Source organism: Rhyacophila brunnea, unplaced genomic scaffold (genome assembly GCF_057557595.1).
Source record: "Rhyacophila brunnea isolate RB1 unplaced genomic scaffold, BYU_Rbru_1.0 scaffold_6, whole genome shotgun sequence".
Lineage (NCBI taxonomy): Eukaryota > Metazoa > Arthropoda > Insecta > Trichoptera > Rhyacophilidae > Rhyacophila > Rhyacophila brunnea.
Window position 1 is genome coordinate 40,891,311 of NW_028233276.1, and position 17,582 is coordinate 40,908,892.

The 17,582-nt window shown below is 31.8% G+C and overlaps 1 protein-coding gene across 2 annotated transcripts in view; it reads right to left on the reverse strand.

The window, feature by feature from the left end:
* LOC147065680 (neuronal synaptobrevin-like) overlaps nt 1-17,266 on the reverse strand; it is a 29,556-nt gene extending 12,290 nt beyond the window's left edge. For both annotated transcript variants that reach the window (XM_085956614.1, XM_085956613.1), the window contains exon 1: nt 16,879-17,266. In XM_085956614.1, coding sequence (XP_085812740.1) covers nt 16,879-16,880 — 2 coding nt within the window. In that variant the 5' untranslated portion in view covers nt 16,881-17,266. The remainder of the gene's footprint in view (nt 1-16,878) is intronic.
* Nucleotides 17,267-17,582: the final 316 nt, after the last annotated feature.

Consider the following 17,582-nt stretch of genomic DNA (forward strand, 5'->3'; position numbering starts at 1 on the left):
ATTATACTATTAAAGCAAATTTGTGGTGTATGTATATCTTATTTAACTGGTCGCGCCGCCCCCCCCCCCCCTCCTAAGCCCGGTATCAAGAGAGTGGTCGTTCTTCAGTCCGAAGCCTTGAGCATACAGCACTCATTAGTAATCCCGATTTTTTTATCTGCCGTTTTTCTGCGTTCCACAGGATTGCTTAACTTTATTTCGTCGCTTGGTTCATGATTATTCAAAGAATTCACATAACAAACATACGCAGCCTCCTAATCTTAATTAAATGAACCCCATTGGCCTCATACAATAACTCTCCCTCAAATTGTTACCATACCCGGCCTATAGATAAAGCCTAAGATTTTTCTCTAGAAAATATTATTTAGGGGCGGTTTATTTTCTAAAACTAATATTAAAACCTCCTACGCGTATGTGAGCACCGGTTTGAGAAAAGTCTTACAAAACATCCCTTTGGTTCATTGTATACACCAGGCGAGACTGGAAATATGTCTTGCTAGACCGAAATAACCATATTATAAATGCGCTGATGTGATTTTCTTGTTAATTTCCCATGTGATATCATGAAGGTTCACGAGAAAACCAAGGTAAACAGATTACGTACCTAGACATTATTTATGTTATACGATATAAATTAATACTAATAATAATTGGCATGTGTATAATTACAAATAAGCACATCCATACAATCTGACCGATGGTAATTTTCTATGTACCTACATAATATGACATTATAATAAAATTATTATGTAGGTACCTACATTAAAATTACAACGGTTCAAATAATGCAATGAGTCGTTCATAAATATTTGAACTACAACTGTAATATTTTATAATATAACTAACCATACGATTTTTAAGGTTTGATAGATATATAAAACGTAAAGATGCCCACTACTCACGGAAAGCACTGCCTATTCAAATGTACGAGAATCATATTAAAGTCGACACAAATATATATTTTTGGTGTACTAAATCTAAACTAATCGTAGTTTCGTATCGTTATTTTTGTAATGGGACAAAAATATTAAAAGCTTTCATTTTTAGACGGTGTTTGTATTCATAGAATGTGTGTCAGATTGTAACAGTCGATTAATTTCTAAGCATCTATCGAATTTTGGCCCCAACGTGTTTTGCCAGGAGCAGTTTACAATAATATTATTTATTAATCACGCCAAAATTTACTAAATTCTAAATACATCGAAGTGTTGTGGCAAACTCCATTTTCTTTACAAATGGCTTTTTGAAGCCTCTGAAAGTTTGATAATTAAACAAAAGTTAATATTCACAGAAATATAAATATTTAAAAATAATAATAATACAATCAACCGGGTCACAAAAATGATTCAAATGAAATAGTATAAAAGTTGAATTAATTAGAATTTATATAATATAATCATAATAAGTATTTAGATATACCTATTCATTAGCGTCATATTTCTATTAATTTGTGTACCTACCTACGATGGCCGCGTGGCATAAGCATCTGACTATAGCGTCGTGGGTCCCAGGTTCGAATCCTGAGTCTGGCAAGTACACGACATCTTGTTTTCAATTTGTGTATGAGTCAGAGTATGGACCTAATAGGTTGAGCAAGTGGCTCACATCTACAAACATCAAAATCTAGTATCTACAAACCTTCACTCTGTGGAGGCCCATATTACGATCTTATTAGGATCGGACATGGCCGGGGTACGTACTTAGCAAAACCCAAAATGCTATTGAAATGCTGCGGTTTTTTTTTGCATTTTACAAAATGTTTATATTAAATTAATTTGATTTTCTTTTGTACTGCCAAGTGAAAATTATTAGATATAGCTACTTTATCGTTTGGGCCAAAATATTATAAACTTTACTTGGGAATAAAAATATCAGAAACAAACAGTAATTTACTGAAACAAGCCAGACAAACAATTTTAATTACACGGCGAACGAACAAAAAAGTGATATCGGAAAATGAATGACGCATTCGATCACTCGAAGTGAGGAGAATGCCTGCCGCGGCGTAAATATTCGACAACCATAATAATTGGCGTGGGCAGCTAGCTAATTGGATCTCTCACACGATAATTCACAGTTCACACCATAGTACGACCGCCGACAGCTTCAGGGTGAATGACTACGAAAATAAAAATCCACCCTCCTTAAATATATTCTTTTGAAAAAATGTTTTGCGGATCTTCGTGGTTTAGGGACGAGACTCGTGTGATTGGGGATGACCAGGAGGTGTAGATGAAGAGTCGTTAGGAGGAGAGATGAGAAGTCGAGATTTGGTAGTGGTTGCTCCGATGGATGGAGGAACGAGTTTTATTTGCAGCATAAACAGTCGGTACAAGAGTATGTTACAAGAGCGTTATGATATCTACTGTTAGAATGCTGTGCGGAGCGACTTACACGAAGATTACTGATCGGACCGAGATAAAGATTGATACTAATAGGTATTTAGACTGACTAACTCATCAATATTAGGTAAATTGCGAGTCATTGTTGAGTCAAGTTTGCAATTGAGAAATCTGCTGGCCTCTGTATTATATTGCACTTCGAAGTCGGACCCTATCGAATAATGTCACGCGTGTAGAATATTCTGACTGTAGATACGACGATTGTGCGATAGTTTAAATGACTTGCTAATTATTACACTGTTGAAATAATGCTGAGAAGGCCCGAAGTCATTGACCACTACATTCGTCGCCTAAGAACTGTAGTGGGATATCGAAAAAAAGTCTTTTTTTATCTGCTTATAAAATTCATTATTTTTGTTGAGTGCTGTACTGAGATATTTGGTCTTACTAGTAAAATTTATTTGTTTGGGAAATGTACCACTATAACATTGGATAAAAAAATCCCACTATGTTAAATGTTAAACTGGGGTAACATAATTTAATAAAAATGTTACTAACGAAATATATGGTCGCATGCCTTCGGATTTTCTTTATAAATATATGAAATGATTAACAAGTTTTAAGAATATAAAATAATGAATTTCTTTAAACCTCAATATTATGTTTTTTAGATGTCCCACTATAGTTCTTAGACGACGAATATGTACCTACCATATGATAACGAGAAATTAGAAGGAATTGCGGGGAATTAGAAGATATTCCTGACTAAAATGGGTTGGCGAATGGACTAAAATCGACCAGTCTGGAAAGTTTTTGATACGTACTGCCTACATTAAGTATAGGTACAATAGGTTTGTTGATTAAAAAAAAATATTCTGAGAACGACTCAACTACAAAAATCTAAGACGAATTAGAGAAACTAACATAATCCAAAACTCCAACGTCTGGGCCACCAAAGGATGGGATGGTCATATACAATGAATTGACTTGGATTAACCACCTCAGAAAGTTTTTAACATGAAACTGTCTGGTAATAGATAAGCCACAAATTTTTAACAAAATTTTAAAACTTAATATTTAAAAAAAAGATAATACCGTTCATAAAATAAATTTCTAGATGGAGTTTAATGTTAACATTTATATCAAGGCAAGCTTTTGATTTAAGCTTTTAAAGTATGGGTTTCACAATATAAAAAATAAAATGCAATAGGTATTTGCGCATAGAATCCAATGAATACAATAATATATTTGCAAATAATCAAAGAGGTTCCAACAATACAACACAAACTGTAGAAGACTATAAACAAGAGAAAATAATATAATGCGTCTACATTCTCTTTGACATTTTCTATATTTATACAGTGACGACATTTTCTACCCACGCAAGAAAGTCTTAGGGAAAACTGCTAGAGATCTAAGAAAAGAAAATCGTCAATGAAAGAAAATGTACGTTCAATTCACAGACGGTGGGATTTAATATCTTACTTAGGTAACGTAAAGTAAACAAAGTAGTGTATGTATATTTCAATATAAAAATAAATTCATGATTAAAAACGTGAAAGGTTTCATAGTGAATTTCCAAGAAAATTGGATTCGTTACAATGGTTTCTCTGCGTGGTTATTTTTATGACCTTCTATATAACTCTAAAATATTAATAACTCTAACCAGGGACGAATTATCATCCAAACAATTTATATTTAAAATAATATTGGAGGGTTACACTATTTACATCATTAACATAACTATTAAAATAGTAGATATGAAACCTTTTCTTTATCTTATAAACCAGAGGGGGTGAACATTTTTTATATCGGAAGGCCGCATTAAGTTCGCTACAACCACATTCAAGAAAACTTTGTTAAAAAAACTAGCATTGCTCCTCTGAAAAACGAATTTGATTTTGTCAAATTAATGACGCATCTTCTCCAGAATGATTAACTGAAGCAATTTATATCATTTGTAATTTTCCATGATGATGCTAAAATATTAGAATGTTCATTCCCTTGCAAGAAATAAGATTCCTGGATTTTTACCCCCGTGTCTGTAATCCAAAACCGTTATATTGTATTCTTTACGGACTTTCCCATAAACCCACATTCATATCCGACTGTAGATAGGTACATAGCATCTTATCTTATAGAATCGTTTTTGTTATTTTGATAGGTATGCATTATTATTGCAATTATTAATTTATACAATTTGGAAAATGTTTCATCATAAATAAAAACTTACCAGATTACATCGTCAAAATACTCCAGTTTTCATTGATTTATAACTCCCGCTACTTTCGCAGAGACGCATCGCAATTTTCATAATATGACCCTTACTTTCTCGACGGATAATTTATATTTGAAAATGTATGTATCATTTTTTATTGAACATTTACTTTTGAGAACGTCTCAATTTGTAAAGTATATTGGACGAAATCCAATGGATGCGGGTTTGAGTCCCCCACGGCGTCGCATTTTAAAATAATTACAAGATAAAAAGAACTTTTTATAAACAACGTTTTCAAATTTTCTGTTGAATCATATAAACTTCACTTGACTAGCTTAACGATCAAAAAAATTTGTACTTGATAGAAATACTGAATAATGAAATGTCATTTCATATTGATTTACATAGTAACGCACGTATATATTATTTAATAATTTAGTTACTAGGACCCCCTAGCAACCAATAATGGTATCGAAATAACTTTTAATACAAAACAGAATTAACTGAAAATGATTTCAATTCTACTTAAAGATGGCTAAAAGTATTAAAAGAATGCATTGGCACCAAGTTCTGATATATTCTAAAAGTATCAAATGTCTAGCTAGTCGGGAAGTTAGTTAAAAATCGATTGCAAGATTTGTACTGGACAAACAACCACCTGACAAACAAGAATACGACCTAATAAAAATGTTGTAATAATAAAATAGGTATAAATCTCAGGTGTTTGCAAATTATGTATTTTTCAAAGATCGCAACTAGGGATTCCAAATCCCGGGATCCCGGGATCCCGAGCTATTTTCGATACCTATGAATCCCTATGGGATTGATAAACATAATCCCGGGATTTCGGGATTGATTTTTTTTATCAATTTTTATGGAAAATAAAATAAAAGCGAAAATAAAACAGAAAAAATACTTTTAATAAAAAATAACTACATTAGAAATAAACTGAGTTTGAATGAAGTTTGATTTATACCCATGTGTAGGTTGCCGATTCATTTTATTTTTTCACATGAATTATTAAAAATGAGAAAGATTGGAAAAAAACAATGCTTCGCACTTTTAACAAAGTAATTATACCATGATATCATACGTTTTACGGCAGTTTCATATTTGGCTGACTAATTAGATTTATGATGCGGAAAGGCCATAAGTACGCCATGATTATTTGCTTTACTATTTTAAATTTCGCTAATCCATTCATTATGTCTTTACTATCAGAAACAGCAATCTCATATTAAATTCACATTATTATTTATATTACAATATTATTTACTCCGTTAAACTTGTGTATTTCCAAGATTGAACGTATACAATATTAACAATAAATGTCTTAAATAGTATAAATTATACTAGATTTATTTTTGACCGATTTTATCAATGTTATTTGTAAATATAATTTTTTTATATTAACAATGGAAAAAATGCCAATCCCGGGACCAGTCCCGGGTTCCCGGGATTGTCAAATTGTAATCCCGAAATCCCGGGATCAGAATTTTGGCTCGGGATTGGATTCCCTAATCGCAACAGAACTACAACGTGTTTTGATAAATAGTATAATTGAACCGGATATTATTATGTATAATAATTTTAATATTTTTACGATAAGGCAGCCGGATGGATTTATGTATTATATTTACAAAGCCAATATTATGAATATTTAGGTGCTAAGTAGATAAAGCTAATATTTCAGTATTGTTTATTATTATTCACTGAAAAGATATCGTATTATAAAAACTAAACACATAAATATGTAACCATATGGCATATGTATGGTTTAAAATGTAAATGGTATGTCATGAAAATCAAAAGTAGGTGATGGACGTCTTGACAAAATATAGTTTTAAAATATTATATAACCACGGACATCTGATGTGTCAAAATATGGGTTTATTTCGAACGACGACGTTTACAGTAATAATATTTTATGGTATTAATATATTTTATGTAAGGTAATAATGATTATTTGAAGAATAAAAAAATACGTAATAATAGTAAATTAGAGATAATTAGCGAGAGGTGCTAGATTAGTAAATGCGCTCCCTAAAGACATAGAAATTTTCAATGATGTACTTTGCAATTTGTTTTTGAAACTTTATTTAACTGTATAAAATTGTATGTTTTTTGTTTTCAAAATTTTATTTTTCTGTATTAAATTATTGTACTTACTTAAGTTTGTTATGATTTAATTTTTTTCTGTTATTATTATTATTATATATATTCTCTTCTTCTCCCTTGTGAGGGTAATATTTGTTATAATGTAAATCTCATGTTGTGTACGTATTTAGATTTGTTATGTCCACAATGTTTTGTATTCTTAAATAAATAAATAATATATATTTTCTACAAATTCTGTAGATTGTCCAGACTAAACTCACGAAGATACCACAAATTCTACATTTTTGACATTTGGGGTGTGTGGGCTTTACGTATACCTAATTCGAGCGCTTATTTTCCATGAGTCATTTTATATGATTAGATACCTACCAATGGCATCCAACGTTCAGCAAACTCAAAGTACCTATCAATGTTTGTCCAATTATTTGATGCAAACATCCTCCTACCGTAGGTACTTTCAATTAACCTTCGTCCTAACTTTTCGAGCTTTTCCACTAATACAGTTACCTGTTTTCACACATATATAAATAAAACATCAAAGTAGGCATCAACCTAGATGGGAGCTTTTGATAATAATATATTAGCAACAAGTAGTCTCTGGTCACCGAGAGATTTTAATGGATTTTTTATCATTACATACTTACTCAGTAGCAATCTTATGCAAATACATATTGACAGATTTTGTATTTATAAAGATATGTTTTTAACATTTTCAATTTCGAGTATAAAATTCTTTTTTAAAAATTATAAAATTAAAGGTAGGTAGGTAGGTACCCACTATGAATGTTCTTGTAGATGTAGATGTACGATTATGGCCATATTAAATTCATTACGTATATATCAAGTACTTAACTGAATATATTATACGAGTAGATACTTGCACAATATATATATATATACGTAATATCTAGATAATTTAAGTTATTAATTATTGATAATGTTGATCTGAGAGTGCACTATGATATTCATGTTGCTTATCCACGTACGAAATCAAATCATTGCGATTTTCTCATTTATATGGTAAATTCAACAAACTTGTTGGGTAAGTGAGTTAGGCTGGAATCCCAAACAAAATGTTGTATGGATGCCATGGCAAGAATGGTGTCAAAGACTCGCCGCTGGTTAACAATAATTAGTGGAGAGAAGAGCTGATACAAGACAGTTACTGATAAAAAATAAAATAAAAAGCATACATTCCAACTACCAACGTAGGTACCTAGTAAACATAACAAGGCATCTCTTCCTTATCCAATTAAGCAATTATTATTGAGGATGACTGTGATAATAATATATAATAATATAAGTGAATTTTTTGTTTACAAAAAATACGTATTTGTGTAAGTTTCGCCCTACCTACTAATTTTGTGAGAAATGTGCATCTTTTTAAAGATTTTAACTTACTGCTTAGAGGCCCCATTTTAAATCTTCTAACGAATTGATTTGAACATTGCAAAGAAAATCGCCGTTGGAGTGAAGACTAAACATCGCGGAGGAGGAACACTATGAGGCTGTAGCGTGAATGAAGAAGAATGGTAGTCGGGTATCATTGATAAGTATCTATGGCGTATCTGTACAATATTCGTGATACCATTATAATACCATATTATTTATTTAAAAAATGCCATAAATGCACTTAACTAAAGTAATGTACTAATTTTACCTGAGTATTCAAAGCACTATTTGTTCAGCTTGATATTAAATTAAATTGCATAAACAGGTACGTATGTATGTTAAAAATATTAATAAATTATCATGATATCAAAATTAAGGTGTACCTACCACTTAGATATTTTTAAGTTGAAAATGCCAACATGTTCCCCGTATGTTTCAGTTTCTCAAATGTCTCATAGAAGCACACAGTTACATAATATTATTATCAATCGGATAATTACAATTTTTTAGATCTTTTGCAAGTTGGGAGCCATGAAGTAATACCTATCAGCAAATATTAAGACCAAGATAATGTACCAACTGTATCTGTAAAAAGAACAGTTATCGACTTAAATTTAAATATATAATATACTTATCTCAAAACTAGGTTTGGATATAACGAAATAACATATTCAGTATCTAGATAGGTGGAGTGTCCCTATGTGTTTGTAGATACATAAATATTTTTTCTTGTATAGTAACCGTTTTACGCTTATAATACGAGTGCAAGGGTGTTTTATGTCAGTGCAGCTCTGCTAGATAAATAAGTACAAAATGTGAACTTAATAATAACATAAATCTGCAGTGCAAAAGCACTAGCTAATTTCATCATTAACCCTTTAGGTATTCAGTCTCTACGTCCTAAAGTAGGTACCGATACCTATGCGAGTACTTGCGAGTGTCAATATTGAGGTAGGGGAATATAACGGAATCATAACAATCGAGTAGATAAAGGCAAGCAATTTTATGTAAAATATATTTGGCTGGATCAATATTTAGATTTAAAAAGAAATAAAAAATAATAAGAAACATCCAATCTCCGATCAGAAGTGCAGCCTGAATGGACAGATATCACAGGTAGGTACTTCCCTATCGCTGTGCGCCGGTTCAAGCACACAGCGAAATAATTGGAAATCCCTGAAGAGTTTGCCGAGTGAAATTAAAGTCCATCGATCGAAAACCCACCACAGTTTGACTTTAAAAGAAATATTAATGTATTATGCATATACATATAAGATAAGTAAGTATATAAATATATGCATACTTGTACAAAAAGAGGCATTAGCGTTTTGCTTAGTAAGGTTTCGCAGTAGTAATAGAACATTCTCGCAGTGATTGAAATACCCGGTCATATTATAAGGGTGAATATATTAGTAAACAAGTTTAGAATTCACTAACTCTGCGATAAATTGAATTAAATATAATTGGTATATCATGATTGCCTCATTTATTACGTAAAGCAACATGGCAATTATTGGAATTACAGTTTTTGGATAAGGCACTAGGCTATAACTATAATATATCTACCTACGGAATTTTCAAAATCAATAACACAGTACTTAGCAGAGAAGAAAAAGAAAATATTTTACATTTGATTTAAAAACAAATTATTAAAAATTATAAACATAATTAACTTATTTTATATCTTCAGAAAATTGTAAAATGAAAAATAATATGTCACCCTTGCGACAGACAGCGTCATTATAAAGGTATGCATAGGGAGAACTGGACGCCAGGACAAGTGGGCGCCGCACTATCAAATTAAACAACTTTCATTAATGAAATAAATAGACGTTCGTTACGGTTTACTACAGAAAGTAGACGAGGAAGTTTAATAAGTTTCTATCTACTACTTGGTAGTTTTAATTGATTTTGCTCTTAACAAATTGTTTTATTATTGCGGATTGAGAATTATTGTGCCTAACGCTTCATATAAAAATAAAAGGACTCTTTTCTCGTTGGAACTTAAACATTTATGCACAATTAAATCATTATTTAAGTATTAAATATATATTTTAAAAGTAGGTACCTATAATTCACGAACATCTATTTATTTTCGAATTTAATTTGATTTCGTTGCACCCAAATGTCCCGGCGTCGAATCGTTCTAGACCCTTTTATAATATAGGTACTACTAGTAAACCAGTCATGCGATAACGTATCTTGAAGAACGTAGAGTTACAAAAGTAACATTTCTGGGAACACAAGCATAATTAATACGTAGTACCTATGGAAGGATGCCAAATAAATCCACGAGGAATTAGAGAGATTAAATAAAAGAAAAATCACTCGTCGGGTAAACAATATTTGTATTATTATACTTAGTATTGTTTTGAAAACATACCTCGTTTAGTCTTTTTCAGAGATTTTTTGTAATACGTTTTAATTAACAATTTCATATTGTGACCCAGGTATTTTATTCAAGTCATCGCAAGTCACATCAAGTCACACAGAAATAGGTTCATAGTTTTTTTTTTCAATATTTCGAGTATAATACGGAATTAGATGTAAGTGGATACATTGTTTTGTTACTTTGTAAAATATAGTTACATAAAAACCGTATCCCATAAAAATCAAATACGTACCTGTAAATTAATACTTATTTTACCTAGGTATAAATCGGTTTTTTACCTTTGCAAATAGGAAATAATAATTTACAATAATTATGATTCTCAACAAAAATCTGTATGGACAGCGGTCATATAAGTATTTTATTTAATTTCAGGATTTTTTACTAGTTCCTGGTTTACATTGTGGCTACCTACTGCTTTATTCAGGAATAAATAAAAGAAAACCCCACTAGATTGACTATATTATGAATGTTCTGTATATATATATATAGTAAGCAGACAAGAGTACCTACGCGATATGATAGAAGTCGCCGAGCTGATAAAATGGTAATGGGACGGACATGCCACTCGACGAGTGGATAACTGCTGGATAATTAATGCGGTCATACAGTAGTCCTCAGGGGGCCCTATCGACAACGTTGGGCCGCAATAAAAATCTGAGCTACTATCAACTATTCATCAAGTCCGGTAGGTGTAGGTACAGCGAAGACCTAGTGACCGAGGAGAGTGAAAAAAACTATAAAGACGCCTTCATTACAACGTTTTTATTAGCTCATATTCTTATTTGTCCGATGGTTGTTTATCCAGTACAAATCTTGCAATCGATTTTTAACTAACTTCCCGACTAGCTAGACATTTGTAACTTTTAAAATATATCAGAACACGATGCCAATGCATTATTTTAATACTTTTAGCCATCTTTAAGTAGAATTGAATTAATTTTCAGTCAATTCTGTTTTGTATGAAGAGTTATTTCGGAAGAAATCCGTAATCCAATCCACTATTATTGGTTGCTAAGTGGGTGGTAAAAGCAACTAAATTAAGAATTTGTGCGTTACTATGGAAATCAAAATGACATGTCAGTACTTATTCTATATTTGTTTTGTTTGTTTGTTTTTTATTTACTTCATAATATCAAGTACAAGTTTCAGCGTATTGAGCATAAGAATTCAACAGAAAATTTAAAAACGTTGTATATAAAAAGTTCTTTTTATCTTGTAATTATTTATCAGTGAATCCGCCGGTCGATAATGATGATATATTATTATTATTGCAATCTTTGTGCAAGTGAAATAGAAATCTACCCCTATTTTTGATAACGTGTGATAGTATTATAATATTCAGAATATTTTTTTATCCATAGGTATTAGGTACATACATAATATAATATATAAGTACTAAAGTGTCTGTGGATTTGTAAAACCTTCGACCCTTTCGAGAGCCTTCTGTGACCGCAAATTGGGTCGTGACCTGATGTATCAACCGTCGGCGACATTGATTAATAGGTACAATATCTAGGTATTCTAAAAAATAGCTATCTCTATAAAAATGAGGTAAAATCTTTCTGAAAATAAAATGGTTAAGTAGGTAAGTATATATGAAAAAGTTATCATTATTGTCGAAACCTTACTAATTCCATAGCCTCTAATAATCTACTGAATTAGAATAAAACACATTATGTATAATATTGGTATTAAGTATCAAGTTGATACGTTACCTGCGCATCTATTATATACACAAGACTGCTATCGGCAGCTATCGAGGGTAGTTTATCATATGTTTGTATCGAAGTATTATGATTGTTACAATAAGTTAGCCATCTAAACAGTCAAAACTGTCTCGCTCTAAAATTTAGCACAGCCAAGAGAGGTGCTGTTAAAACATTGCTCTTATTGTAACAATTACAATTAAATTATTGTAATTGGTACAATAAGTGCTAATACTTCTATACAAAAATAATAAAAACTTCCCCTTGATAGCTGCCGATAGCGGCCGATAGCAGTCGTGTATAGAATAGATGCGCTGAACTAGTCAAAGATCGCAGTTTTGCAATATGAACACCTATTGCAATGTAGATAGAATACATACATTTTCCAACTAGGTTCCCACATACAACATGCAAGATTGAAGCAGACACGTAGGTAGGTACATGATGCTAGACAAGAAGGCGAATACGCAATATGCACCCTTATTGCAATGTGGATAGTCACATTTTTCAACAACATTAATTTGTAGAAGTACGAAAGAATAAAGTTTGTAAGAGCAGATCCAGATATCTTTGATTGACTATAAAATTATTATTAGTCTTCAGTATCAGCGTCCATTAGTAAGTCAACGATGTAAATCATGAGCATACGACCCTAGAAAGCTAGTAATAATGCGGCCCAAGTAAGTGCGATTTCACATTAATTCAAGATATATGGAAACAAGGCTTTATTAGTTATATTGTATAATATATGTTTATTAACTATAATATTATTAAGTATATAATTTCGTCGTGCCCGTGACAATTCTTCTTCACTTAGTGTGACGTAGGGAGCCAACTATTGGACACATTAATGACGTAACCATTGATAAATTAAAAATATAATAGCACAATAATATGTTATTTTACTAATGTTAGGGTATATTTACTAAAGCATGGTAATTGAGTGAATTTTAAGTATAACCAATCGACTCGACATACGGGCCAATACATGCAAAATACCTACGTGATTCCAATTCAAATCGTGTTTTCATCACATATGACTTTTGTGATAATATTGATTTCTAGTAGATACTAACAATGTTCGTAAAAGGGTTTGCAATCTCGCATAATTTCGTTATCCTGACATCTCGGAATTAGTTCTTAGTTGATTTTTAACAAAGTTACATGTTTTTTTTTCAAGTAGATTGGTGTAATTTAAAGAGAGCGGATATAGTTTATGAATAAAATAAATAATCTAAAAAATATTTTTTTACTTTCAAGGAATTATGAGATTGAGACAAAATTTCTTATAAATTTATTGAATGCACAGTGTTTTGCCAAAAATATTCCGACTAGGATGTGCTGGTCAGGTTCAACGAATGGACTACAAGATCAATTAGAAGGAAAGTTTTGGAGCGTTGGCAGGCCCACGTTAAGGTGGTTCATGGGCGCCGGCTCTTAGAATGATGAAGACTGGTATAGGAACTACAGCGTTTTTTTAGCGATGCGCTTTGGCACTAAGTAGTGTAGTAAGTGTCATTAAGTAGGTACCTACAAAATTGACTTTGAATGCCATCTAGTGGCCGTTGGTTTTATTTACCCGTCTTGAAAATGATGTAATTCCAAAAAAATGTAACATTGGTAAATCATGGATGATTTAACTCAATAACCATATTATATTTGTATACGAAACCATAATGTTTTTTGTCTCTCCTGTAAAGTAGCATTTTTGGAGTTACACAATTTTCGAGTTTCACCGACGAATAATATGTTCTTATTAGGATCGGACATGGTCGAAAGAATATAATATTATTATACCTACTCTTAAAAACTCTAAGAAATTAGTATGTACGTATGCATAGGTAATTCAGTGGCACCACAGGCAATTCGTGGGTGTATTGAGATTATTGTTTGCTGCAATATCTGTTTCAATACTTTAGCAAACAATACCACTACACATTGCAAGCCGCTTTATAGTGATTAACCTATACAAAGTACATAGGTACTTAAATGAATAAAATTAAACTGAGTTTTGTAATGAATAAATTTGGTGATAAGAATCAAATAATGTTTCATGAATATTACATAGGTACGTTAAAATCAATACTTACAATACCTACCTACTAGAAAAATATGAAGTCGCAGTGAGTATCATTTAATTATTGTATTTATTGCTTAAATTGTATAATTAAGTATTTCCATAATAGATTATTTATATTAGCATTAGTAAATTAGATAATTACTCTGTAGGTATATATTTCTAACGAGAATAAATTATTTTAAAACTGTTGTCTGTAAATGTTAAAATTGATCGTTATAAATCGCTCACTATGGTGTCCCGGAGTTCTGCCGGACTCGGGACTACCATACTAAAATTTGACTGGGATGGTAAGTAGATTTCTACTAATAGAACAGTGGAAGTGGTAGGTATATTATTATAAATTATAATATAGTACGATCCGGTTTTTTTGTAGTTTACGGTAAAACAAACATTCCATGCACCTACTTAAACTAGTCAGATGGTAAACAAAACTCACCTAGGATTACATATTATTATGAGTGGTGGGATTTAGCCCGTCCGCACTAGTTTATGTGAACTCACGCCATACAACCCAGATTTATGCGAACCGGTACATACATAATATTTATAGAGTTCAACGAACTCACTATAATCCTCGCAGTCAGTTCGAGTAACCGGTGAAATGAATGCATTACTAAATGCGTATATAGGTAAGTAATTAAATGTTATTTAGAAGCGAAAAAAATGTACACAACGTTAAATTATAAAGTGAAATTTAATAATACATGGGCAATGATACCATTGCAAAACAGCTACTTCACAGTAGAGTTATTTATATGGGGAATTTTAATATGAATATAATAATAATATTAATATCGTGGTCTTCGAAGAGTGTTTTATGCAGTAAAATTCGTGAATTGTTCACTTTTTTAAAAAGATATTTTACGAAAGATTGATAACCACAGAACAGATTAATAAATATAATTCCAATAGGCCATATCCCAATACAGTACATTTTGACGCAGGGTTTTGAATTTGTGAGTGTCCTACGAAAATGAACCACGCATTCATTATAGACATGCAAGAGTGTGTGTTGCAACCTTCAATACACCAATATTAAATGAGCGTCAGTGCATAAATCGAGAACAGTTGCCAGTATTCGACGTATGACATATTCTTGACACGTGTTTAAGTTTATTCCGTATTTTTCTACACTCGAGATCGGTTGCCTGCTTCTCCACACCTGTTAGGTATTTTAGTTCCAATTATTTCTGAGTTACTTGTTGACAATGACATTATTAATGGACGACGCACTCAATACAGTAAATAACATAAAAAAAAATAATAAAAAAAGTAAATTCGCGCATTCGCATGTATAGGTAGACGTCACGCAATTTCCATTATGCGATATCACGCATTGGGAATTTATAGCAATATGACCTTTATTGTAATGGCGTTAGAGCAGTGTTTCTAATGTCAATGTTCATTTGAGCGAACCCGTTCAAACCGAACCATTCGGCAGACCCAACAAAAAGCATCAGGAATTTACAGCAATATCACCTTTATTGTAATGGCGTTAGAACATATTATGCCATTCGGCAGACCCGACAATAAAGTGAGTGTCATTTTTTTTCCAGATGATTCGTCCATATTAATGTCATTGCCTATTGATAACAAAATTTCATAATATGCAGTATTACCAAGAGGAATATGTTCCTTCCTAACTTATATGACAACACATTTTTTAAATAAATGTCCTGTATAGGCAACAATATTAACGAAAATTGTCCTCCAAACTCTATGCATATGAACGGTCACAGCGTGTTCCGTAATGGTTATCTTTGGAAGATTTTGAATTTTGATAGCTGTCACCCGATTAGTCATCCTGAGAACACATGATAAATTAAACTAAATAATGGGAATGCAGATTATTAAATTTCTTGGTTTTGGGAGCGTTAATAGTAACACGTCTTCATAGTGTAAATAATAAATAGCATGGCAATAATATCAACGAGGCTGCCATAGTAATATTGTCTGTTAAGACATAATAATAACAATATGTAGAGTTAATCTTTCTTGTGTCATTGACAAACTGCCGCCATATGAATTGACAAGTATTTGGGAGATGGTGGCGAACCGGTTGTTGTTTTTGAATCCCATCCTTGTACTTAGTGTAGGTACCTAATGTTAAATGAATGCATATGAAAATCAATCGCAAAATATTGTGTTTAGATAATAATAAATGTCTCTACGACATAATAGAATATTATAGTTAATTTCAATTGAAAATATAGTAGTTGATAGATAAGAACTTATTCTTTTTTACGGCAATTTAACATTCGAAGTAGGTAAGTGGCGACGCAATAATATGGTAATATAATTTTTATGAAAGTGAACATATTTGCACGAACGTCAGTTAACGTAGATATTAAATTATAAGACTGCAAAGAAAATATTGTATGGTTTCCATGGAGAAATTTTCAAAATGTATAATACGTGTTTTTTGCACTATTACAGGGTTCACTATCCGAATACTTTATACCTATAAATTTTTGCACATAAACAGATTTTCCAGACAACGATTGTTGTCGTAGGAATGATGTTTGATACAGATAACGATAGATACTAACATAGCAATTGATTATTAAATAAATACATGGTTATTGTAATACTATAATTAATTGTGGTGATACCTTATATTTTAAACTTACATATTAAAAGGCTGCTGTGGATAATCCTAGTATTTAAACAGAATTCGTTGAACACTTATTTTTTTAACACGTTTGACGACACGACAGCACTCGCGCAACGCTACTCGATAAATATTTTATTAATGAATACCATAGAAACCGATAGCAATTTTACCGACGGGGTTTACTCACCCGCGAACCAAAATGTCAATACCGATTTGAAAATGGAATAAAAATTGAAACAAAAAAGTTATATTAAAAAAACAATTGAATGACAGTCTGGAAAAATGAGTGTCGATTTGCAGAAACGAGTGATGGCATGTTGTCTATGGTGAAAAAGGGACGCCTAAAACTGACAGGGAAAATCTAAAATCTCCCGTCGCCGCTGCAATGGAAAATGGGGTGATCTACTTAAATGTATGCTCGTGACGTATCGGCGTATACAGAAACGTGGTATGGACATTTTGCGCACGTGTATGTGTGCATTGATGGATTGGTGTGGGGAATTTTATCAGTTACGCGTGCGCGTCAAAATTAAATGTGGGGTAACCCGACAAAAATCAATTCACGGATGTAGAATTAATTATTTTCTTTTACTATCATTGTGCAGGATAATTTTATTTTCCGCTGGTTACGAGTTTTCATAAAACAACAATAATTTTATTCGTGAATAAACTATCATATTTTTCCCTAGGGCAAAGGTTTTCAAAGTGTGCGCCTGTGCC